General features: G+C 35.5%; 2 protein-coding genes across 4 annotated transcripts in view; one reads left to right on the forward strand and one right to left on the reverse strand.

The window, feature by feature from the left end:
- Nucleotides 1-10,376: 10,376 nt before the first annotated feature.
- LOC132094957 (uncharacterized) lies at nt 10,377-15,979 on the reverse strand. Of its 2 annotated transcripts, none has more exons than XM_059499660.1 (8): nt 15,144-15,979; nt 14,829-15,052; nt 14,063-14,619; nt 13,664-13,974; nt 13,231-13,322; nt 12,832-13,004; nt 12,524-12,738; nt 10,377-11,634 (listed from the first exon to the last, which is right to left on the reverse strand). In XM_059499660.1, the coding sequence occupies exons 1-8, from the start codon at nt 15,289-15,291 to the stop codon at nt 11,378-11,380; spliced, it is 1,977 nt and encodes a 658-aa protein (XP_059355643.1). In that variant the 5' UTR covers nt 15,292-15,979; the 3' UTR covers nt 10,377-11,377. The 2 variants fall into 2 exon arrangements, with proteins under 2 accessions (XP_059355643.1, XP_059355642.1); XM_059499659.1 differs by having other exon boundaries at nt 13,231-13,409.
- A 2,542-nt stretch (nt 15,980-18,521) lies between these two features.
- The window catches only part of fstl1b (follistatin-like 1b), a 40,947-nt gene continuing 32,916 nt past the window's right edge, over nt 18,522-26,552 (forward strand). For both annotated transcript variants that reach the window (XM_059499662.1, XM_059499663.1), the window contains exons 1-2: nt 18,522-18,654; nt 18,787-18,843. In XM_059499662.1, the coding sequence (XP_059355645.1) occupies nt 18,652-18,654; nt 18,787-18,843 (60 nt within the window). In that variant the 5' untranslated portion in view covers nt 18,522-18,651. The remainder of the gene's footprint in view (nt 18,655-18,786; nt 18,844-26,552) is intronic.

Here is a 26,552-nt window from a genome sequence, read left to right on the forward strand (position 1 = left end):
AAACATGCAATACAGGAAATTCGCATTGTAAATGCTGTATCTTCTTGCATGATTGCTGCTCTTTAACTAAAAAACCTCTGCGGCTTTTGCTCAATAGCCAGTCATCTCAGACATCTTTGACATGTCATTAACCATTTCACCAACATTTACAAACGTACAGATAGAAAAATCCCTTATTTTGTGTGATTTTTAAAAATCAGTTCTAATAATATTGCTATGAGATTCAATGCTGCTCAATCCATGAGCATTCCTCAAAACTGAAATTATTTTGACTGGTTTACAGTCCGTTTATGAAGTCACATTCAGAATAAACATCCACAACACTGACAAGATCAAATTTTAAAATGATAGAACAAATTGTTGCATAAACAGATTCAGAGATGAGGAACTGTAGGATCCAATGCAAGTGGTTTATTACACTGAAACAAAAACACAAGACAACCAGGAATCCACAAATAGAAGGAACAGAATTGAGCCCCGACAAGACAACTGAAATGAGGTCACCAGGAAACACAAGGGCTTAGGTGTAAACCAGATACACACAAACGAGACAAATGACGAGGACAAGCTAAAACTACAAACTAAAAGTCCACAACAAAACAAGGGCACAAGCACAGAAAGAAAATGACACAACTTTAAAATTATTTGATATTAAATTGAATAACTAAAACTGCCCTTGCCATTTTTTATCACTGACATTTATCTAAGTGTTTATTACCTATGCACACATATACAAGACTGACCATAAAGAGCTATGACTAATAGAAATAAATATATTCTGTATAATACTGCTTAACTGTCTGCTCGGTATCCTAACGGGTTGTAGATGTACTGAATGAGGAAGAGGTTAAAGCAGAGGGTTTTCTTATTCTTTCTGTTTCAAACACATTTGCTGGTAAAAATGTATTTTGTTCCAATTATTGTACCATTTTGGAAGCAATAAACCATTGAAGGTTACATGAACCACACTAATCAGTTACTGCTTATGAGCTTATATTTTGTGACTTGAGGTAAATATGCAAATAGCTGCATTATTAGCATCTAACATTAAATCAGAAGTTAAATAATAATAATTATCTAAATAAATAAATAAAGGATCCCTTCTTTTTGTGTGGGATCCAAATGTTTTGGAACTAAAGCACGAAATATATATAAAGTGAAGCACTTCACATTCACTACAAACGAACTAAAATATTTTACATTCTAAAACTCATCGCACTTTAAAAACTATACAGCCATTCCATGTCTACTTATTTACTTTATCATTTAAATATTTATTTGTCAAGTAGCCATGAAACTCCTATTATTGATGCTAGAAAGCACGCTAAATCATAATGAACTAAAAAAACAGCACTTCACACTTCAACCACAAAGAGGAGGTGTTGCATCTCTGTGAGAGAATTCCACATTCTCAGTCTCTGCTGATTGCACAAACTACAAGATTTTGCATGAAGATATTAAATGGTAAAGCATGCATTATGCTGTTGATTAGTTTCATTTTCCTGAGAAGAATATGTATGTTAAGGAGATGTTGAAGGATTATGGTTATAGAGTATAACAGTATAACAGACTCATGATAGGGATGAAGAATCTATTGTAGTGTATCGTGAAACACTCTTCCTGTGCTGTATGAGACTGATCGGCTGTGTCGGACATCTGGCTTATATGATTCTGACAGCATTTTCTGTGATGGGAGGGAACTTGTCTTACTTTGACAGACTAGTTTTCACTCTTATATCTGCTGAGACTGTGACTTATTACTGTCAAAATCATACCATAATTAATGTCATATCATTGCTGATGAATAAGTCTAAAACTTTCATTCGAAGTACTTGATTGACAGTGATTCAATGTCCTCTGACATGGATGTGCAGACATGCATAATATATAGATTAAAAATAAAGTCTTTTTTTGTTCATACATCATCTAGGTACAGCACAGGGGCTTTGGGCCAATCAAAGCTGATGGAACACTCAATCAAGAAACCACATCTGTCAAATTGATTTTAAATAGAATAAAGAAGGATTTTCTGTCTTAAAGAAATATTTCACCCAAAAACGAACATTTGCTGAAAATCCAAAAATATATATTTTTTCTGGATCTGAACAGATTTGGAGAAACTTGGCATTGCATCACTTGGTCACAAATTGATCGTTTGCATTTAATGGGTGCCATCAAAATGAGTCTAAACAGCTGATAAAAGCATCAAAAGTGATCCACAACACTCCAGTCCATCGATTAGCATTTTGTGAAGTGGGAAAAAATGGTGTTTGTAACAAAGTGTTTACAATTACAGTGTTTAACCTTAAATTATTGCTTCTGGTAAAGTCTATAATATTAATGCTTCCATCAGTGAAAAACTCCATCCCCTGTTTTCCACTTATTAAAATCCACCCACATATATTTTTAGAACAGTTTTGATTGTAAGCTGTGTTTGATCTCTTAATGTTTCTGGAGCCACTGCTGTTGCACAGTTCATTGAATTAGTGGCATTAAAGCCATCTGGCTAACTATAATACATGAACCCTTTGTACTACAGTGAATATAAAAACATGTGTAATAAAAAAAAAATTCTGTAATTATTTTACTGTGAATTGCCACACTCTTCTTTGTTCCTCACGGGCATACCTATACTTTTCAAACCAACATGTGTTTTACCATCTGACTGGCCATTGTTAAAGGTGTAGAACAGGAGATTGAATAGCAGATGCATTTGTGACAGGTTATTCATTCATGAAGTGAATTTATGCAGACACTGTTAGATAAACATTGATGAAAAGTAGCTGTGGAGAGGCAATTATGTGCTCTTCTGATTACCAAGCACTCTAGGCTGAAAGACATTAGGAGGACAAAGACTGCATTAGGTAAGCTTCTATTTGCTCTCCGTGACTGGCAAGTCTCACAAAAACAGATCTATATGTGGCTCAACGAATGTACTTGAACACTTACTCGAAAGCAAAGTATTTTGCCGTTATTTCAATGTGCACTTCTGTTTCACACTTTTATTGCAGTAGAAATCCATGTCAAATTAGCATATACTGTACATTGACACAACTCCAGCATACCACCGTACCTCCACCATTTTTTATTCATCAAAGCTCATTTTCTCTTTTTAAAAAAAAGAGGGCCCTATGTGGAATTGCCATTGATATTATTTCAGTTTGATCAGTCATTTGGCAAACATCTCATCGAAATTCTGCATTTCATCTAGACCAACCACAAGAGAGACTTGTTGCTATGAGAAGCAGCTAATGAATTGTTAGGCTGAAGTGATAGTTCACCCAGAATGAAAATTCTGTCATCATCAACTCAGTCTGAAGCCACATTATAATAACATGAAATTCTGTTTTATTTGCTGAGAGTCTTCTACTCCCTAAAAATCTAATCTTTAGAACAACATGAAGGGGGGCAGATTTAAAATCTTAAAGGGGTCATATGATGCAATTTAAACCTTTCCTTTCACTATGGAGTGTTACAAGCTGTTGGTGCATGAAGAAGATCTGTAAAGTTGCAAAGAGTAAAGTCTCAAACCCAAAGAGATATTATTTATCAAAGTTAAGACCCCCAAAAATGGTTCATTCAAACACGTACTCACACGTCTACATCACTAGGTGGAAGTATTTGCGTAATGCCGCCCAAATGTTCACGCAAAGAAAGGTGTGGTTTCAGTAAGCACTGTTAGTGTTGAAGAAGTCATGTCATAAAAATTTAGGATTTAGGAATCTTTAAGATTACTTACAACAGAACAGCAATGCATTTTATGGATGACTGTTTGGTGAACTTAGGAGAGGAGGTCATTCTGACTATACTACAACAATCTGACGCTTCTGAGTCAGCAATTGAAAGTATGTTTTGTTATTAGTTTTAGTATTTTCCATTGAATGTTCAAATGCTGAGTTTTGCGCATCGTTTGTGTGTGTGTGTGTGAGAGAGAGAGAGAGAGAGAGAGAGAGAGAGAGACAGTCACACAGTGGAGTCAGCTGTCTTAACCGTTCCGTGGCTTGTTTACTGCAAACACATACGAGCTTCATCACTGTGTCTGTCACGACACTCTGCTCCTCTTTATGGCCAGAACTGATGGTAAAACTAAGTACATTTCCAACTGTCTTTACATTTATTTTGAAAGATGAAGCTCGTGATTATGGAAAGGGTCGTTACATTTCCCACGAGTGCTTGCGGTGTTCGGCCAATCACAATGCACTGGGTCAGCTGGCCAATCAGAGCAGACTGCGCTTGTCAGAAGAAGGGACTTAGAAAACAAAGTGTATGAGAGAGATGGGGCATAGAGGACCTGCAATAATGTATAGTATTTTAAAAATAATGTGTTTATTGAACACTGAAGCATGTCAACATATTATGTTACTCCAAATACACAAAATAACGATCTTTAAAAAAGCATCACATGACCCCTTTAATTATGAGGTTGGCATAAAGACTATGAGAGGTGGCAACAATGAATCAAGCATTCAAGCACAGTTTATTGATTTATGGCCTGACATACACATTAAAGTCCATGGATTTGCAAAACAGATGCATTTCCTCAGATGGACAACAAAATAATTATCTGTTTATCTAATAATAATTTATTTTTTTAATAATTAAATTAAATGACAAAGTGTATTTTGTTATTTCATGCCGTATTCGGTATGTTATAAAGGTAAAAAAAGAGCAGCATTATAAAAAATAATAAAAAAAATTTGACTGAAGACACATACATGCCTGTCCAGTTGAGATATGATTTATAAAAGGACCTCTGAGTTAGCCGAAATAGTAATTTGTTCAGTAGTTTTTTTCTTTTAGTAGTTTATTTATGATGCTACAATACTAGTAAACTACACTGGTTCTGTATGTTTTGATACAATAAAAAGAACTAGTTCATAAGAGCCATTTGTTCATGAATCAGACTACACTGGTGGTTCATGAGTGTGTAGCCTGTGAGGAGAACTCAATAGAAGGAGCTGCTGTTGTCTTGCCATTATTTCATGGGACAAAGGCTTTCATCTCGTCATGAAGCACAGCTGCTGAAAAGAAATCCATGAACCACTGCTTACATTTTATTGAATGGGATGCTAAAGTGACAGTTTGGCAAGGTTTTATCTTAGGATGGCAGTGGCTGCCTGCCACCACGATAGATAAGCCCATTAGGGCTTATCATCACAGTAAATCATCACAGAATTTTTATTTACCATAATACAGTCAGATTTTTATCTTTGTCAGAAATATAGTTAATTTAATTTATTCCACAAACTTTCAAATGTGTTGACCTTTTTTTCAAAAAGGAGGGAAGATAATAGTACTAAAAAACAACACTGCATGGAACCCTCCATCAATGTTCAGATCTCAACTTTAATACAGAATTTTCTCCCGACAGCTGATATTTACCTTATTTTTTTTTTTTTTTTTTTTTTTTTTATTTGACAGACATACAGATCAAAATAGTGCAGTAACAAGCAATCTAGTAATTCCAGAATTGAAATAAAAGTTTATAAATGTATAGGTGTGTGTGTGTGTGTGTGTGTGTGTGTGTGTGTGTGTGTGTGTGCATATACACATACCTTATTTTTTCTTAGTTTTCTTTGCATATCACATTTCATCTCAAACTATCTCCCTGGTAAACAGGTTCTCCAACGTAATGGAGGTAATGCAACAACTGTGAGGCATTAATTTATAATTAATGGAAAGAAAATTATAAAAAAAAAGTATAAAAAAATTATATATATATATATATATATATATATATATATATATATATATATTCAAGAAACATTGCCATTGTTTATGATCATTTCTTGCATTAAGAACATCATATTTCTTATTTTTTTTTTTTTAATATATATTTCATATCAATACAATCTACACCTAAAGGCAGTTTAAACGTACCATGACAAAAACAATGTGAACTTTACTACTTAAAATACATAAACAAATAAATAAATAAAAACGTCTCGTTTTAATACAATTCAGTCCTTGGAACATAAGAATAGCTGAAGAAAATTTAAATCTCGCCCATAAAACGCTCTTCATTCAACGATAACCAACAGCGATTATACAAAATAGATTTCCATTCATTTTCATATTAAAACTGTACCTGCAATTGTGTTGGGTCTATTCTTTCATACACTGGACGCAGCTGTCTTTATTTATTAATCTATAGGCGTATGACACTTTATAATCAATCTCATTGTATTTCTCTATGTAGACTACGTACGTTTTGTCTATATTTGAGTTTACAACTTTTCTACCTTTGATCTGAAACAATAGGCTATTATATTGTTTTGCATCCTCACAAGCATGCGATTAATGATCATGTAGCTCTGTAACCTCCAGCAGTTTGAGTCGGTCACTCGCTCTCTGAGGAGTGTGTGAATGTGAGTGTGTGCTCTTAATCTGGATCTGCTACACGGCTTTCCACGGGCCACGTCACGTCACGGAGTATGGAAAGCCAAATGGGTCAGAATACGCGTGCTTTTCAACGCCGTATTCATTTTAAAACGCCGTTTTCATAACGCCGCCAGGCGTTAAATAAGCGCCGTTACGTGATAAGTTGACGCCAGACGCCACCAGGCGTTAAAATAACGCCACACGCCTACCGACGTTAAGTTAACGCGACACGCCACTTAAGATGCAAATTTATTCGCTCATCTACATGGACACACCTCTCATGGCTACGAGGACTCTACGGCAAGTCAGAGCATCCAGTTTGCAAGAGCGCGAAGATGGCAAGAAGAGCGTTTGTTTTGCAGTGTAAACACACTGTTAATGACTGCACTCGCCTTTTACTGTCTGATAATCCCGGGCCTGCTGTTTTTCAGTCATCATTAAACAGGTAAAGATTGTGTTTATGTTCTCCAAAATAATTTAGTTAGAGTTGTAACGGTCACGTTTTGATAGACACGATTACATGAGCTGTTGATTTAACTTGCTAATTTTAATGGCACAATAATGGCACAATATTTTTTTTAACACAATTTACTAACTTTTATGCCCCAGAACTATGTTAAGTCATCTTAATACATTTTATGCAGTTGTTTGGAAGCAAACAAGATGCATTACAGTGTTTCTCCACCCTGGACCTGGGCATCCCCCAACACTGCACATTTTGTATGTCTTCCTTATCTGACACTGCCTTTTCAGTCCCCTGAGTTTCTTTTAATGAGCTAATGAGTTAAATCAGGTGTGTTTGATTAGGTAGACACACAAAATGTGCATTGCTGGAAATGCCAGAATGAACTGTCTCATATAGTTATTACAGGAATCACAAATAATTCCAACTTTGAAAATGATCAGTCGTTTGAACGAATGGACTGAATGATTTTTAAACATTTACTGACACCTACTAGCAGTGAGTATCTTTTTTAGTTTATGTTTAAAATATATTGGCTATATAGTTTCTCAAAAATTGAAATTCTTTTTATTAACATCTACCCACCCCAATGTTGTTTCAAACCTAAATGTCTATATTTCTTTTGGGGAACATATATTTTGAAGAATGCTGGTAACCAAGCTGTTTTAGTCATTAAATGTATGTAAATAATGATTCAGATGCAGCTTCAATAAATAAATAAATAAATAAATAAAAAATTGACAGTGTAGCCTAAATGTAAATTGAATATTTCTTTCTAAAGCAACATGTTAGAACAACATTTTTTAGACTTTAAAATAAGTTTTGAGGTTATTTTTCTTTCTTTTTAAAAAAACATAGCATGATATACTATTTAAAACAAAGCAAAAAATTATGTATTGTTATTAATTTATTTAATATAAAAATAATAATAATAAAAAAAAAACATTTACTTTTTAGACTTCAAACCATGCTGAGGAGCCTGGAATGGGCAAAGGGGACTCTTCTACATACTCAGGCAGCAGATGAGATCATCCATGAAGTATCAGATTTTATTCAGGAGATTCAAACTTCTGAACCAAGAGCACAGGATGGTAAATGCAATCAAACAATCTTAATTACTCACAGTAAACTTCAGTTAGATTGTCTGATTTTGATGGCCAGTAACTTGACATCTACAGTAATATATTTTGAATAATTTTGCTAAGCATAACATATCACACAGACATACAAACTATTGGAAAAATTAAGAAGTCTGTTTATAATTGTTTATAAAAGCAATATATTATAATTATTCTACAGACAGCACTGTATATCGACCTCCACTGATTCGTAGTGGATCCAGAGGTGCACCATCTTATGTCATTACACAGGATCAGCTGTCATTTTTGTTGTCTTGTGGCTTCACTGTAAAACAGATTGCACAAATTCTACACACCTCCATATCCACAGTCAAGCGACGTTTAAGGTAAGTTATATAATATAATAACTAATATCCATTGACTACACACATTATACCCTGTTCACAGGTGTATTTGTCATGCAAAACTAATAAAATGATGGAAACATTTTATTTTATCCCAGTTACATATGTTACATGTAGTGTGCATAATTACATGATACTGACCATAAACTAAACCCTAATCCTATTCCTAACCACAACCCTATAGTAAGTGCATCTAGATTATTATTATTATTATTTAGTACTTAAATGTGTAATTACACTGTGTAACCCGATTAATAAAGTGAATTTTATTTATATTTACATTTAGTCAGTTAGTGGACACTTTTATCCAAAGCATTTTATAACAATAGAAACATATTTGGGAATTTGCTCCACCTAGATTAAAATGTCATATGTTTAGGCTGACTGGAGTACTCATCTCATTAGATCATAATGAGTTGGGAAAAATGCTGAGTGCAACTTTTGATTTATTTTAGCGCTCCTATTAAATGTTAAAATGCTTGGATATATATTTCCAGGTGCTTCAATCTGTTGCAGTCTTCCTCATACTCAGATATATCTGATGCAGATTTAGATGAAAAAATTAGGGATATAGTGGCTGGAAATGACCAACTTGGACCAGAGGCAGTTCGAGCACAACTGAGGACAGAGGGAATTCGGGTTCAGAGGTGCAGAGTGCGGAGCAGTATGCATCGTGTCAACCCAAGGGCTGCAGCTCTCAGAGCAATGTCTCAGAGACTACGTAGAAGGTCCTACCGTGTCGCAGGACCTAATTCTTTATGGCATCTTGATGGAAATCACAAACTAATAAGGTAATTTTCTTTTTAAATGCAATCTTAAACATTGCATTATGCCTTAACCACTTTATTCTTCTGTTGCTTTAACAAAATGCCATTAAGTCACTAAATTTAAAATTTGTTTTTAAAAGTCTAAATTTCAGAATTAAGCAGTTGATTAACAGAAATCAGTATGGCTGCATAAAAAGGGTTGTTGAAATGGATGTAACAGTGCTCTTGTAGAACATCTAAAGCACACCCTTCATTGGATATTTTGTTGTTGTCTAATGCAGGTTTTATGCTCAACTAAGTAATTATGTATTTGTGTTAATTTAGATGGAGGATAGTAATTCATGGTGCCATTGATGGCTACAGTCGGCTTGTCACCTTTCTCCAAGCATCTAACAACAATCGCAGCAGCACTGTCATGAACTGCTTCTTGGATGCCATTTCCAAATATGGAGTCCCTTCCAGAGTAAGGACTGACCATGGGGGAGAGAACAATGCAGTGTGCTTGTTCATGAACCTGTTCAGAGGCACTGAACGAGGGAGTGCTCTTAGAGGAAGAAGTACACACAATCAGAGGATTGAAAGACTTTGGGTCGATCTGTGGCGTGGGGTGTCAAATGTGTACTATGACCTTTTCCACTTTCTTGAGAGTGAGGGCATTGTGGATGTAGATAATGAAATGCACATGTGGGCTCTGCAATATGTCTACATCCCAAGAATTAACAAAGACTTGACAAATTTTAAACACCAGTGGAACAATCATGGTTTACGAACCGAGAGACACCAGTCACCTCTACAAATCTTTGTCCGGGATTGCCTGGCACAACAGAGTCTGCCAAGTACTGCAATGCAGGAGATATTTGCAAGACCCTCAGACTCCACTGGAGGAGAGACTAATTCAGCAGAGCTTGTTGGTGGTGACAGTCATTCTGTATCTGGAGCGGTATCTCATGTGCATTGGCTTGAACGAGTTACCGTACCTCCAAACCAGTTCACTGTGACTGATGATGAGATGAAACAACTCACAGAACAAATTGATCCACTTGAAGGTCCCCGGGAAAATCTTGGAGTAAATGTACTTAAAGATGTCCTTTCTTTTGTGGAAAACCTAAGAATGTAAATTGACATTTAACAGTGTCACTGTTACTTGTTTGAAGTGTTTTACATGGCATGTGTCATATTCTGATCGGTATCTCCCCTCTACTTTCCTGACTCATTTATAGTTTATGTAAGGGCTAGTCATATCCCTGAGATAAAAAAAAAAAAAAAAAAACACTAAATCACATTAATAAACAACTTTTTATTGTAATTGTGATGTAAATTTCATTAATTTGTAGTATAATCTGAATACTTTCAGATGTGGATTCTTATCAGATATCCCAAGACAGAGCAGAACTGGAGAAAGGGACAAAACTTAGCAACCCCTACAAACATCAAAAAGCTGTAGTAGAACTGTATGATGAAATGTCCATTGTATAACTTTAGATAATCGAAGTGCACACATCCAACAGGCTGAAGGGCTTAATGTGAGTGCTCAACCACGTAAATACCTAAAACTAAGAAGAAATTTGGCACACCACAGCTCCAAAAGTATTATGTTCTCATCAAAGGTGACATTCCGAGCCTACAAGCTCTTCATTAGACAATGAACACATACATAGTTCAGGTTTTATATATAGCACAAACCTGAATGACATGATCACCCACATGATCCAAAAAAGGGCAATCAGGAAATCACCTCACATAAAGGCAATAAACAAACCTAAAAGTGAATACAACCACTAACTACAAATTCTGAACCTAAGCCTATATAAAAAAAATAGCTGTAAAGTATACATAAATTATAGAATCAAATTTACATTTGATTCTATCTTGATGTTGATTGTTTTCTTAACATCAGGCATTTTATTTAATGATTTTTGTGAGAGATAAAGTATTGTTCTTTTATGTATATTTTGCAAGTATTTTTTTTTTTTTAATATGTTGAGGTTCAGCATTTGTAGTTAATGGTTGTTTTCACTTTTATGTTTATTGCCTTTATCTGATTGCCATTCGGTTTGGGGGGCGGGGGGTCATGTGGGTGATCATGTCACTCTAGTTTGATGTATGTGATCATTGTCTGATGAAGAGCTTGTAGGCTTGAAATGTCACTTTTGGTGAGAATATAAATATTTTTCTACTCTTAGAGCAGTGGTGTGCCAATTTAGCTCTTCATGTTTCATAATAAAACTTTAAAACATGAAAATATTTAAAACTATTACATCAGTAACAGCCAACACAATTTTTCTACATCACTCCAAAAGTGGGGGATTGCAAAATACCACTTTCCATGTTTTCTCTGAAGAGTTCATAGCTGGGATGGATTGGTAGCCTCAAGACAATGCTGCAGGTATTTGCCTCTGGAAAAATTTTAGGGGCCTCATTCTCTTGAGGGTGTAAGAACTCCAATTTGGGTTCCACTGGGAACCCTAGCCTCGGAATAGCAGTAGATCCTGACACAAATCCAAGAATCTTGTCTAAGGTGAGGGGATATGCAGTTCCTTCTAGTAAAAATGAACAGGAAAAAAAAAAGTTAATGACCATTTTGCAGATACAGAATACCAGTAAAGTAGTTGTCACAGTTTATTGTACTTCATGTTCTTCCAAACCCATATAAGTATCCTCATCCCAGATAACAATAAAGTATAGTTGAATGTACTAAAAATACTTAAAAACAAGCAAGTACTTTTGTAGTAAATTCATTTTTTTGTGCTAAATAAGATTATATTTTATATAGACACTAATTAAAGGTGTATTTCTACTTGCACTTGAAAAAGTATATTAAGTAGCACTAATACTCAAATTCATTTTTAGTGCATTGAAATAAAGTATCCTATCACAAAAATATACAGAGGACTTTTATTTGTGTACTTCTAAAGTTTGATTTCATTACATTAAAAATTAGTTCAATCTTAGTAGATTTTTATATAGTAATCCTAAATTAAACTTTTAATAAATATAAGTACATTTTCCCAACTGTACCACATAAGTACACTTAATATAAATTGATTTTAAGTGTAGTCAGATAAAGTAAACCAAATATACAAGTGTTTTATAAGTGTATTAGTTAAAGGTGTGCTATGGTTCAGTATATATTTAAAAGTGTATGAAAGATTTGTTCAAGTGGCAACTAAATACATTTTAATACAGGGATAATATGTTAAAAGCACACATGAGCTATGGGATTTCATCAAACATATATACATTTTTATTTAATTTATCTTAAAAAAATATGATAGATAGATAGATAGACAGACAGACAGACAGACAGACAGACAGACAGACAGATAGATAGATAGATAGATAGATAGATAGATAGATAGATAGACAGACAGACAGAGAGAGAGAGAGAGAGAGAGAGAGATCCAACATAGCTTCAGTTTGATCTCATACCTTCCACTTCTATGAGCCAGTCCCTCCAGAAACAGATTGTTCTACTCTCCACTACTCTCCTGTTGCTGCCAACTGGAGAAAGTTCTGCTTTAAACAAAGCAGATATGTCTTCGGCCAAAAGTGGCTTCTCCTCATACATAAATACTTCTTTAAAGAGCTGAGGATGCTTTTGCATCAAATGTAAAAGCCCAAGACACTCCAGGCCCTCTTTAAATCTAGATAAGCAAAACATGTACCAAATGTGAAACAATGACAAAATAGTACTGGTAATTTGTCAGGTGAAAATATCTGTACATTCTTATACTCACTGTTCCAAGGAATCCCTCAACCTGTTCTCGATGAAAAACTTGGTAGCTGATTCCACTAAGTTGTCTCTGTCTTCTAGCGTCTGGATGTGCCATAGAGACCCCAGCATACTTAATTGGTCAGACGCCTCCATTATAGCACACTGTGCTTCATTTACATTCTGTGCCAACTGGATCTAAATTGACAATGAATTTAACACAAAATTAGCCATTAAATACAAGAAACAAAATACTTATATAAAACATTTAAATATTTAATGCACACACAAACCCTTAAGTAAGAGCTTTTTAAGGTTAAGGTTAACAATTTAAACATTCTAAGATATTACCACTATCGCCAAATTACAGTTACTAACAAAGCAACAGCTGGCATAAATGAAAATGTGCAATATATAAACTAACCTTGGTCATCTTTGCTCTGAAGTCATAGTCAGCAATCTCTTGAAGGTCTGGTACTGGGGGCTGAAGGTTGCACACCTGACAGAACAGTCTTTCTGAAAAAAAATTTGGCTCCACACCACCATGTATCAGGCACACAGCTATCATCCGTCCAACTATTTTGTACATTCCATTGTACAGTGCTGTAACACATGGGAAAAGCATTATTATGTCTATAAACAATGCTTAGAAAATGTGTGGTGCTTCTTAAAAAATTAATCACTTTTTTCATAGGGGACTATGTTTTAATTTTAATAATTAAAGATGATTTTTATAAAGACCTAATGACATTCAATGTGAAAGTGTGCAGAATTACAGAAAATTATAAAGGAGGCAAACTATTTTTCCAAAATGCTTAATGTAAACACACACACACACAAATTAGGCAGGAGGTTACCTTTGGAATTGCAGGCAAGTGTTTTTTTCCAGTCCTCTCCATCAAATATTTCGCATGAGTGGATTTCCCTCATCAGCAAAGTTAAAAATTCTCTCGTTGGTCCACCCTCATCAGCGGCTCCCTCACCAATCCCATCAGCATCTCTGAACACAACATCTAGTTTTGCCTCAGGGTTAAAACGTTGGCGTCGGAAGGCTCTGATGCCACTGTCTAGGATGTTGCATCGTGTTACATTGATTTGGTTGGAAATGGGTGCAGCTGTAAAATCCACTTTGTTTGACATTGTATTTAACAATGATTTCAGGTCAACACTGAAAAAAATAAATAAAAGAGAATGTTACTCCGTCTTTTGATCCAACTACAGTATAAATACATGTCTAACAACATCAATTGACTTACTCATACTCATCTTCATCTGAGATATAAATATCTGTGTCTGGACTGAGTAAAGAAAATGCCACTGAAACTTCTGGAGAGGAGGCCACGGCTGGAGCTGGAGCAGCAGAGGAGGCCACGGCTGGAGCTGAGAAGGAGGCCACGGCTGGAGATGAGAAGGAGGCCACGGCTGGAGCTGGAGCTGGAGAGGAGGCCACGGCTGGAGCTGGAGCTGGAGAGGAGGCCACGGCTGGAGCTGGAGCTGGAGAGGAGGCCACGGCTGGAGCTGGAGCTGGAGAGGAGGCCACGGCTGGAGCTGGAGCTGGAGAGGAGGCCACGGCTGGAGCTGGAGCTGAGAAGGAGGCCACGGCTGGAGCTGGAGCTGGAGAGGAGGCCACGGCTGGAGCTGGAGCTGAGAAGGAGGCCACGGCTGGAGCTGGAGCTGGAGAGGAGGCCACGGCTGGAGCTGGAGCTGAGAAGGAGGCCACGGCTGGAGCTGAGAAGGAGGCCACGGCTGGAGATGAGAAGGAGGCCACGGCTGGAGCTGGAGAGGAGTTCACTTGTGCAAGTGCATAAGTACTCTGTAAAATTGAACAACTGTGATCTTTCATTTGAATGTACTATTGCACTATTTGTAGCACTTTTGTTTATACATAATATAAAGGAAGCAATAAAATATTAGGCTGTCCAAAAAACGAAGACTGATATGAAATAGATCAAACAATAGGAACACAGTTTCTACATAATACTGCAGACACAAAGAGGCCTTTTGAATATTAGATTAGATTACCTTCTCTTGTACATAAAGTGCCGATCTTCCTAGCTGCCCACTAGCAATTATGGCTGCTGGGGTTTTTGACTCCAGACTCAAACGTGAAACCTGCCTCTGTGCATCAACCCTGCATAATTCAAACTCTCTCCCTTGAAGCTGTGGAAACGTGCTTCTGAGAATTTCTGCAAACTGTGTCTCACTCTGCTCTCTCTGTACAACAAGTCTCTGACTGGCAATGGCATCTATTGGTCAACAATGTGAAATGCTGTTAGTTTAATTTGTTTACAATCAACATGACAATTTCATGAATAGCATTATAAGCAAAGGACTTACCTCTCAAAGAAGATAACCGATCAATACCAGTGCGGAGAAGAGTTACTTTAAATGTACATGTCACATTTCTCCTCCGCGTCCTTCTGGGACGAGCAGGACCATGCAACGGCTGTTCGTTGCGGAACATCTCAAACCTTTCAGAGAACATTTAAACATAACTCTACTACGAAATTTAAACATATTTGCTATAACCTAATTAATGATCTGAGATAAAGTAAGTTTGATACTTATTGTTTGTTATTATAATGTCATGATTTAAGTTGTCGAATTAAATCATCCAATTAATTTATAGGGCTAATAAATAGATTTTATTTAAAGATTTTACAGATAGATAGATAGATAGATAGATAGATAGATAGATAGATAGATAGATAGATAGGCAGACAGACATTCCCTACCTGTCCACAAGACTTTGTTCTCCAAGCTCTGCTGGTGATGCTTCAAGTAAACTGTCAAGTTGGGCATTTATGCGATCCCTAATCCCACTGAGACGTCTTCTAAAATTATTAGGTACACCAGACATCTTTGTTGTTCTCTGATAAAGAGATTAATAATGACCTAACAATCTAAAAAACGCGCCAGACACTACATCCGGTGCTGTCTTAAAATCATAAATGAATCAGACGTTTGAACGAATCGATTTAATAAATGATTCAGTGACATGCTGCCACCTACTGGCGGTTTCAGTTTCATTTTATAAATTGAGTCATTTAAATTGTTTAATATTTCTATATTCAAAACTTCATATTTTAAACATTAATCTCATAACATCGTTATTATGCATGAAGTCTGTAAATATTCCTTAATGCAACAAAAAAAGTTAAGTGCATGGCAAAGATGAAATGTTGATGCTAAGTTAAAATCTAAATGTTTTGGCTTTAAAATATGGAATACATTTAATAAAGTTTGAAAAAGGGGATTATAAAGGTTAAAAAACTAATCTTTAAGGAGTCAAATATCGCCCTATAATGTATATATATATATATATATATATATATATATATATATATATATATATATATATATATATATATATATATATATATATATATATATATATATATATATATAGTACAGACCAAAGGTTTGGACACACCTTCTCATTCAAAGAGTTTTCTTTATTTTCATGACTATGAAAATTGTAGATTCACACTGAAGGCATCAAAACTATGAATTAACACATGTGGAATTATATATAGAATTATATACATAACAAAAAAGTGTGAAACAACTGAAAATATGTCATGTTCTAGGTTCTTCAAAGTAGCCCCCTTTTGCTTTGATTACTGCTTTGCACACTCTTGGCATTCTCTTGATGAGCTTCAAGAGGTAGTCACCTGAAATGGTCTTCCACAGTCTTGAAGGAGTTCCCAGAGAGATGCTTAGCACTTGTTGGTGCTTTTGCCTTCTGTCTGCGGTCCAGCTCACCCCTAAACCATCTCGATTGGGTTCAGGTCCGGTGACTGTGGAGGACAGGTCATCTGGAGCAGCACCCCATCACTCTCCTTCTTGCTCAAATAGCCCTTGATGCCTTCAGTCTGACTCTACAGTTTACATAGTCATGAAAATAAAGAAAACTCTTTGAATATATATATATATATATATATATATATATATATATATATATATATAAAGGAATGTAAGCATAGACGCCTTAAGACCTTAATGTTACCTTTTAAAAACTAATTGCAAACGTTTACGCAAAGTGTATTAAATATAATCTACAAATCATGCAATACTGTACAACTAATTAAGAAAGGTTTTGAGAGATAGGCTAATCAGTCCAATGAGAGACAAGTACTAATCATTCTAATTGTTTATTAAATAATTCTTTCTTTTCACTAATTAATGTTTATGTTTTTATTAAACACATTAATAATGCTTATATTTTAGCATGTGCAATTTCACAAAGTATTTATAATGTGGCCAAAATTGCTTAATATTCAAGAAGGACATATAGAAATATGAAATAAATGTAATGTTATTATAGATTACAAAGAGATTTATAATGAAATACATCCAAAAGGTCATTATATATATATATATATATATATATATATATATATATATATATATATATATATATATATATATATTCCAACACAGATTATAAATATATTTTGGAATATATTACAAGAAATTTATTATTTAACTGTTGTAATAATTTCCAAATTTACACTCATTTGTGTCATGTAATAACAATATTCATTATATGTATATATGTATATATATATATATATATGTGTGTGTGTGTGTGTGTGTGTATTTGTTTTTCTATTCTGGTGGGGACTTAAACCTGAATACACACAGACTCATGGGGACTCGTGTCACGGAGGGGACCTAAATTGACCTAAAAATGCAGAAAGTTTCCTGTGAGGGTTAGGTTTAGGGGTAGGGTTGGTGTAGGGCGATAGAAAATACGGTCTGTACAGTATAAAAACCATTACACCTATGGAGAGTCCCCACAAGGATAGCTGACCAGACGTGTGTGTGTGTGTGTAAGTGCTTTATTGTAAAAATTCAGGTATCTACTTTTGAGTATGATTTCAGTTTATCATATGTTATTATGTTTTAAAAAGGAAGAAAAAGTACCCTCAAAAGATATTTTATCATATAGCCAAATTGTGTTAAATGAGAAAAGCAAAGAATGAGAAAACAGAATCAAAATGTAGCTTTAAAAATGTATATTTAATTTAGGTTTACACATGCTATGCTTTGTTTCAGAAGTTGCATCTGAATCAACATATATTTACAGACTAAAACAGTTTGGTTATCAGCATTCTTCAAAATATCTTCCTATGTTCCTCAAACGCAATAAAGACATAAGGTTTGAAACAACATTGGGTTGAGTAAATGTAAATAAACAGAATTTCTATTTTTGTAAAACTATGGCCAACTATTTATTAAATTGAAATGATATCCTACTCAAAATATAATATAATAATAAAATAATAATATTACTTCCTTATTAATTTAACTGTTGAATAAAATCATTTCCACATTTTCACTTCATGAGACTTCATGAGACAAAAGCTTATTCAGGGGCATTTATCCCCTATATGTACAATTGTAAGGGCTCTTCTTGCCATCTTCGCGCTCTTGCAAACTGGATGCTCTGACTTGCCGTAGAGTCCTCGTAGCCATGAGAGGTGTGTCCATGTAGATGAGCGAATAAATTTGCATCTTAAGTGGCGTGTCGCGTTAACTTAACGTCGGTCGGCGTGTGGCGTTATTTTAACGCCTGGTGGCGTCTGGCGTTAACTTATCACGTAACGGCGCTTATTTAACGCCTGGCGGCGTTATGAAAACGGCGTTTTAAAATGAATACGGCGTTGAAAAGCACGCGTATTCTGACCCATTTGGCTTTCCATAACGGAGGGGGCAGAAGCGGATTCCTGCGCGCGGCTCGGGTTTCCTGCGATCCTCACATCCTCAGATCCACATCCACAGCGGAGCGAGAAGCAGCGCTTTCCTCCTCCAGCTCACTCAATCGGCTCTTTTTACAAAAATGGTGAGAAACCTTAACACTATTTGCAATCTTTTACAGCGTCTAAACAACTTGAGTCGTACTGCCTGGAACGCTTTCTCTGTGTGTAATGTGTTTTCTTCTCTCTCTTCTCTCCGCCCGTAACGCCCGTTACAGATGTTTCGCTGTTTCCCCGTGTTTTTACTCCTGGCTGTAGTCTGCTGTCATGCCGAGGTAAGTTATAGCAAACCTGCATTCATTGAGGAGAAGAGCTCGTTCAAAAAAAAGTGTTTATGGGGAACCGGTTTATATTATTTTATGGAATCCAACTCGAACTTAATGAACTGTTAACTTCGAACAAAACAAGCGACTAATGGTTTCTAGTTGAATGCTGAACTCAGTGTTTTCTGCTTTTTGCTAGTTGGAAAAGTTTTACACATAACGAAAAGCAGTTTTGATGACACAGAGAAACATTAGATGACTCCAGACATCAGTCGTCTAGGGGGGAAATGAGCATTTCTGCATGGAGCGGGTCGCAATTCATGGGCGCCGTCATGTTGACATCACGTGATCAGTCGTGTAATTTACTGTGTAGCCTACTTAATTACTAAATTTTTTATTTGATATATTTAATGTGAAGTGTCATGAGTAAACAGATGTAATGCATCCAGGCATCTAGATATCAGTATAATATCCAAAACCCCTGGAACTAAAAATAAGACCCATAGGTAAACATAAAAATGAAGAGTTTTGCTTTGATTGTCTTTGGGTCATTTCTAATTGGTAAACAATACATTGTACATAGGCTACCACATTGTTTGAAAGTCATTGAAACCAGACTTTGTGACATTTACAAGAAATTATTGACACTTTTTGTAATAATAAATAAATTTTTGTAATTAAAATAATTAAAAAAAAAAAATCACATTTGCACTGAAAAACAAAAGTTGGTGGTGAAACATTTTTCATTCAGAAGTCACTAGTAAATTTCACAAATACAAAGAAACGGGATATTGGGAAAAAAAATAATAACATGAGGTTTTGCAGTAGAAAAGCAGTATTTGAAATTGTATTTACTTGTAAAATATACTAACCGTTTTACCCAGTTTATAAAGAATGGTGGACCAGCTGAGTTGTCAAGATGCATCTGTCACAAAACGTACATTTACATCACCTGGTTTGTGTTTGTGTGGTTAATGAACTCTGTGTGTGGTGAGAGGTTGGTGGTCTTTGCATTGGAAAATCAAAAGAGCCGTAAACAGACAGCTGTTAAAACCAACCAAATTACAAACTGTTAGGAGGTGTTTGTCCAGTGAGTTTACACTGATTTCAATGCTCAGATGCAGCTGCTGATGGGGGCCATATGTTGTGTTTTTTAGTGTTGATTTAATTGTGTTCATTCGTTAAGCAACCTGCCAGGTGAGCTGCATTTAAGCCACACAAGAAGAGGAACTCAACACTTATAAATGAAAACATTCTTACACTGTATTGTGGAAATTACCTATGCATTCATTTTTCATTAAATCCAAGAGAATGCCTTCTACTTTTATGTATTTTAAGAAACAACATGCATTTTGGTGAAAGTTGTCTCTTGTGTCAGTGACACATGCATCAAGAATGCACTTTCTGTGTAAAACATCTGCAGATTCTCAAACAAGCACAATTATACAAAAAGCAAAGTGGCTTTAGATTTAAAAATGTATGACATGAGATCATGTGTTCGCAAGCATTATTTTTTAATTTAAATGAAGGGTAGTTGTTGTTAGACCATGCTATTGTATTACAACATCCACAATATGATATGGTCTCTGCTCTAGAATTATCTGTAAGTGATTTCATGCTGACAGGCTTGATAAGAAAACACTTAAGCTAAAAGAACAGCAACTCATAATGGGTGTCATGCAACCCGCATGATGTGGTTTGTCTCTTTCTTGTATCTCACTCAGTGGGGGCTTTGGAGCTGTCAGAGCTTGTGTTCCCTAAAGGCATGATGTGCTGCTTACATAGACAAGCTCTTAAGGAGTGTCACCCCAAATTAAAACACTGAATTTCCTACTCCTACAATACAATTTGTGCTGGGATCATTTTGTAGTTGGTTGGTAGAGTATGCTCACTGTAAGTTCAAGTGGATTTGTGTGCATGTATACTGTATGTCTGAAGTCTAAGGCAAAGAAACAGTATATTCTTCATTGTTCATGATTGTTTTTTAATATACAGTAGAGCACATATAAAGATGTATTTTTGCTATTAATTTTCTCCATATGGATTTAAAGAGAAGTTATAAAGAGAACCAAACCAGCTCCAATACAAACTATAAACTTTAGGCAAAAATGTATATGCAAATATAATTTCTCAACAATCTTTTGCGGTAGGTCTTAACTGAAAGGTGTGCATATTATTGCCAAGCAATGGGTTTTTAAGTTAAGAATGTTACTGTTTTGCACTTTATTGCAGGTTTTACTATTGGTAGTCTGCAAGAAACTTTAAACCATTAAGGGGTCTGTCATCATTTACTCACCTACGTGTTGTTCCAAACCTATATGACTTTCTTCCTTACGTGGAACATAAAAGAAGATGCTTGAAAAAAAATTTGGTAACCAAACATCCATTGTATGGACAAAATAAAACACTAGGACATTATTCTAAAAGCTCTTTAATCTTTCTCAAAAAGAAAGTCTTACAGGTTTGGAGTAATGTGAAGTCAAGTACATGATGAGAGAAGTAAAGTTTAGTGTGAACTTTATGCAAAAATAATCGGCATGCCTAGGGATCAAACTCTACAGAAAAACTCTGGTACATGCAATAAAAGAAAAAAAAATAGCCAACATAGCAAATTTAGGAGTGCTTTTTTCTTTGCCTCTCAGTATTATCCGTCAGTCTCTGTTGTTTACAGCATGCATTAGTATACAAAGAAAATAGAAGAAGACAGTCCAGAATGTGAAACATTATCACACACACACACTCACAAACAAGCACATTATCACAAATTGCGGAAGAGAATGAAATTCAGCTATTCTCATGGCACTGGGTTTTTTCAAACATCACTAAATGTAATAGCAGAGGCAGGATAATGCAGTTACCTAAATCCCATCCTACGATCAAAAAGAGTGCTCGCAGAGTTTTGAGTTGCTTTCCACCTGTGTTTCACTGCTGCCTTACAGCAGGTGAATCAACTGTGCTCCAAGCCCTGATAAAAATAGAAGTTACCGAGGGAAAAAAGAAAATCAGGGAGAAAGAGAGTGTGAGGTAGGGAAAAAGAGAGGTGTAGTGAAAGAGAACACTGTCAGGGTCACAATGCCCTTCTCCTGCTAAGTGGGCTTTATTAAGAGAGTAACTAAGCTTTAATGATTGGCTGCTGTGATTTCAACTAATAATGGTGTATTTAAGGAAAATACAAATCAGACCATAGTGAAAATGTTGTTTTGATTTTTCCCGATGTAATGCCTTTGTCTTTTTGTGGCGTTATAATGAAAGAAATGTAAATGCATTTGTTCCTAATGCATGTTAGTGGTTCTGACAGAAAAGCCAGCCGCCTCACAGCCCAGTCAGTCAATGACTTGACAGTGTTTTTGTATGAAGGCAAGGCCCCTCATATGGAAACTGGTTGCAGACAGGCTGCCAATGCAGCATAACGTCATGTCTAATGATCCAGAACACATTCACGTGAGCTGAGAAATTACCAAGGAGGTCAGTAAGTCTGTGAGCGTTCCATCTCAATGGACCTTGGAGCCATTATAATCAATGTAAATGTTACTAGCCAAAACTGATTAAGCACAATACACTAATTCTGAATGGCCGTTAAAGTAGAAAGAGGCTTTTTACATCTACCAGCAGGGGCTAACTGTTAAAGCTAGCAAGCTAAACTCTAAACCATTTAGGCAATAACCAAACCATTCTCAATGACAGCAATATGTGCATCTCAGTAGACAAGGAAGTGTACAGTGCATATTTAGTCATTAGCTCTATTGGATGCCATTTTTATTATTTCCACCAAAGTCCCTTTAAAGGTCCTTGCACACAGGTCCTTGATTCCGAAATTTGTATATGCTTTTTCAGGTATTTCCATTCCTATCAAAATGCTTGCTACAGATGCAAAAAGGCAGAAAATAGAACCTGATTTTTTATTTTTTTTTACATGCAAAAATTTGGGACAATAATTTGGACACTGGGCACTATTTTAAAGATCTATGCGCATGGTCTAAAGTGCACGGTGCAGGTGCACTCGGCATGACTGAATCCACTATTGCTAGTTTAACGACGAGAAAATGATCGCAAGCCTTGATGGGGAAACGTCAAATTCTCTAAAACTGTTCACCAAGCTTATGATTTGATTTCAAATTTGAACTCACCAATGAAATCTGAAACAACAACTAACTAAAAAATCATATTTTTTAGATCAGCCAATGTACATGCACAGTCCTAGCACACATCTTAGGACACTGACTCTTTCTATCCACCTTATTTTTGTGGCCACAGCCATTGGTAAATTTTATGGGTCAGGCTTCTGGTTTCATCGGCTTCCAGCTATTTTTAACTGTACAAAATAGCTTGATTTGATGCTTGAAATTGCAAATTGGTGTGTCTTACCATATTATTTTAATGTATTATCTTAATTATGAACACACTTTTCAGTTTTACTGTTAAATGCACCTTGTTATTCTTCTCATATATCCCCACAGAGGTTAATGAACCGGAAGTCTTGCACATTTACAGAAAATGGCTTACTTCCACATTTAAGAATAAGGTGGAGAGCAACTAGAGCTTCGAATGGCAGCTGCAGTGATGTGATGACTTTATCAATTAGCAATGGGCTCTTTCATTGAGAAGAGTGCGTGACACTTTCCCCCAAATATAAGTAATAGGAGTTCACCATTTTTGGTATATCTAAAATTTTTAGTTTCCACCAACCACCAAAATGCATACAAATGACTTTGGGTTTCCATAGGGAGCAAAGCAGATGAAAGCTAGATTACACTACATGACTTTCCAGATTTTTTGCCCCAATTTACAGTCTGGACGAGTCAACACTAGTTGCTGAAAGTTAGAGCCAGTCTGCAGGTTTGAATTTACAGATTTCATTAAATATTACAGCAATATCAAACTAATATCAAATATATTTTGTATTTTGAACGCTTTTTAGAACTCAAATTGTTAGCTATGTGAGTTTGTTGTGTTCGGAGTGACTTTAAAGTCTTGTAGTGAATTATTCTATACACATATATATATATATATATATATATATATATATATATATATATATATATATATATACTGTATGTTGTTGTTTCTATGGACCTATGTGTCTTGAATAAAAGTTGATTAGTTCTTAGTTGTATGATGCCAAGTCGCCAAACTAATGATGCCTAGTGTTTCAAAGCCTTTTCAGTTTTGAAGTTGTGTAGTGTATTTCAGCCTTTAGTAAACAGGATGTTACTCACACATTGGATTTGGACTTGATGTCTTCATGGCCCAATATAATGATACACAGCATTTTTCCTGTCAGCACAATCAGTATTTATAAGCTTCACTAAAATGCTTTCAGTAATCTCTTGCAATGAGGCTCTGGCAGAAGGAATTCTTTCTCCCTCAGGGTGTGAGTCTAATGTCCACAAACAGCTGGTCAGTCTTTTATAAAAAGGGTATAAACACTGCTCATCTGGTTACACCAGTGGGGCACAGGGAAAAGAGCTTAAATGAGAGCAGACATTTTAACCTGTTCATCTCAGTCTCTGAATACTACTGTACATAGTATTTTTGCTACCAATAAAAGTATAGTATAGTTAGTTCCATTTCACATTGAATCCAATCTTCAGGATATTACCCAAAAGAAGAATAGAAATGTAAAAAATCTGTATGTTCTGTATGACCTGTCTGTGTGTCGATTTAGACTGACAAAAACAGCCGAATGCTAAAACGGAACTTTAGTGCAAACACAAAAGTCTTTTGTTTGAAGAACAGGGCTGATGCAAACTTATGGTTGTTGTGTTGCTCAGTGTTTCTTGAGAGCTGTAATATATTGACTGTAAACCATCTGCTGCATATTAACACTGAAAAAAAAACACTATCCATATCCACTCTTTTTTGTTATTTTCCTTTTTTTTTCGATCTTAATCTCACGTTTGATGTGCTTTCACTCTTATCTTGATTCCTCTCTCTCTCTCTCTCTCTCTCTCTCTCTCTCTTTCTTTCTTTTCTTTCATATCTCCTTCATCACCTTCTGTAGTTTGCATTGTTTACCATCTGTTTTCTCTCACCCGTTTTCCTCCCCCATGGCTCTCTATGAACGAGCAGTGTCTTGTCACTGGCTTTGTGCTGGTGTTTTATGGCGCTGTTTTGTATAGCCATCCCTGCTGGCAGAGCTTGAAAGAGCCTTGTAATGAGAATGAGGAAAAGACGGTGGGAAGGATGAGGTGATGAGAGAAATTACAGAAGGGATCAAGAAATTTAGCTCTGCTAGTTCTGATACTAGTGCATGAGGTGATATAGGGACAAGGAGAGTCAAAGAACATGTAATAAAAATACTATTTTCTGGGTAATAACCGAAATATTTTTTTTATGGTGCTTGTAGTTGTTTTCCACAAAATTACATGTTGATAATGGGATGTGTAAACGACGGTCTCAAGGAAGCCCTGTGTAATTAGGGTCCACCAGACCCTGTTACATTTATCAGGGGTGTTCTTTTGTTCAACAGCTAGACAGAGAGTAGCAGAATGCTGTGATCTTACGGTTTTAAAAGTTGAACACATTTTTCATACAGCCAAAGACCCCATTAACATGTGTACACAGACAAACATAAAAAACTGATCAGACTTTATAGCATATTTTATATATATATATATATATTCCTGTGTAGATAGAGAATTTGTTGAAGGTTTTGCTTTAGCTTTAAAGGAGGCAGAGAACATTTTAGCTGAAAGTTTCTGCATGCAGTTTCGTTGAGAGGTTTTAGCTTAGTTTTTAGCATCTTATTTCATCCCCTTTAAACCAACATTTTATATTAATATTTAAAATATCAATATTTATATTATTACTTAACATTTTAAAACCCTGGGGTCTCCTGAAGGAACTGCAGGGGGTTGTTGAGTTGATGAAACGCTAATAATTAATTAAAACATAGAAAGTGTGAAATGAAAGTAAATAAAACAACCATAATCAAAATAAGTACATATGATTTTTTATTTTATTTTATTTTTTATTTACTTGCATGTCATGAGATCATTAACCAACATCAGAGAACTGTGAATATGGAAATGTTGAACTTTTTAAATATTTACTTTAACACTGAGGGAGAATGTTTAAAAAATGTTCTGTGTGATCCTGCTCTGTTAATTTCTCTGGTAATATTTTAGAATACTGTTCCATCATTAATGAATAACTAAACAGGAAAAAATGAGCAATAATATAGTAACTATTGTTAACTAACAAGAAACAAATACGGGTCCTTCTAAAAAAATTAGCATATTGTGATAAAATTCATTATTTTCCATAATGTAATGATAAAAATTAAACTTTTATATATTTTGGATTCATTGCACACCAACTGAAATATTTCAGGTCTTTTATTGTTTTAATACTGATGATTTTGGCATACAGCTCATGAAAACCCAAAATTCCTATCTCAAAAAATTAGCATATCATGAAAAGGTTCTCTAAACGAGCTATTAACCTAATCATCTGAATCAACTAATTAACTATAAACACCTGCAAAAGATTCCTGAGGCTTTTAAAAACTCCCAGCCTGGTTCATTACTCAAAACCGCAATCATGGGTAAGACTGCCGACCTGACTGCTGTCCAGAAGGCCATCATTGACACCCTCAAGCAAGAGGCTAAGACACAGAAAGAAATTTCTGAACGAACAGGCTGTTCCCAAAGTGCTGTATCAAGGCACCTCAGTGGGAAGTCTGTGGGAAGGAAAAAGTGTGGCAAAAAATGCTGCACAAC

Source organism: Carassius carassius, chromosome 19 (assembly GCF_963082965.1).
Source record: "Carassius carassius chromosome 19, fCarCar2.1, whole genome shotgun sequence".
Classification (NCBI taxonomy): Eukaryota; Metazoa; Chordata; class Actinopteri; order Cypriniformes; family Cyprinidae; genus Carassius; species Carassius carassius.

What these genes read in the sequence shown, in the direction of transcription:
- LOC132094957 (XM_059499659.1), bottom strand. Translation starts at nt 15,291, where the DNA reads ATGTTCTCTGAAAGGTTTGAGATGTTCCGCAACGAACAGCCGTTGCAT. An exon ending in ACTTGCCTGCAATTCCAAAG is followed by an intron (nt 13,410 to 13,663) that starts GTAACCTCCTGC and finishes CATGTGTTACAG; the next exon opens with CACTGTACAATGGAATGTAC. An exon ending in CTGGCTCATAGAAGTGGAAG is followed by an intron (nt 11,635 to 12,523) that starts GTATGAGATCAA and finishes CATTTTTACTAG; the next exon opens with AAGGAACTGCATATCCCCTC.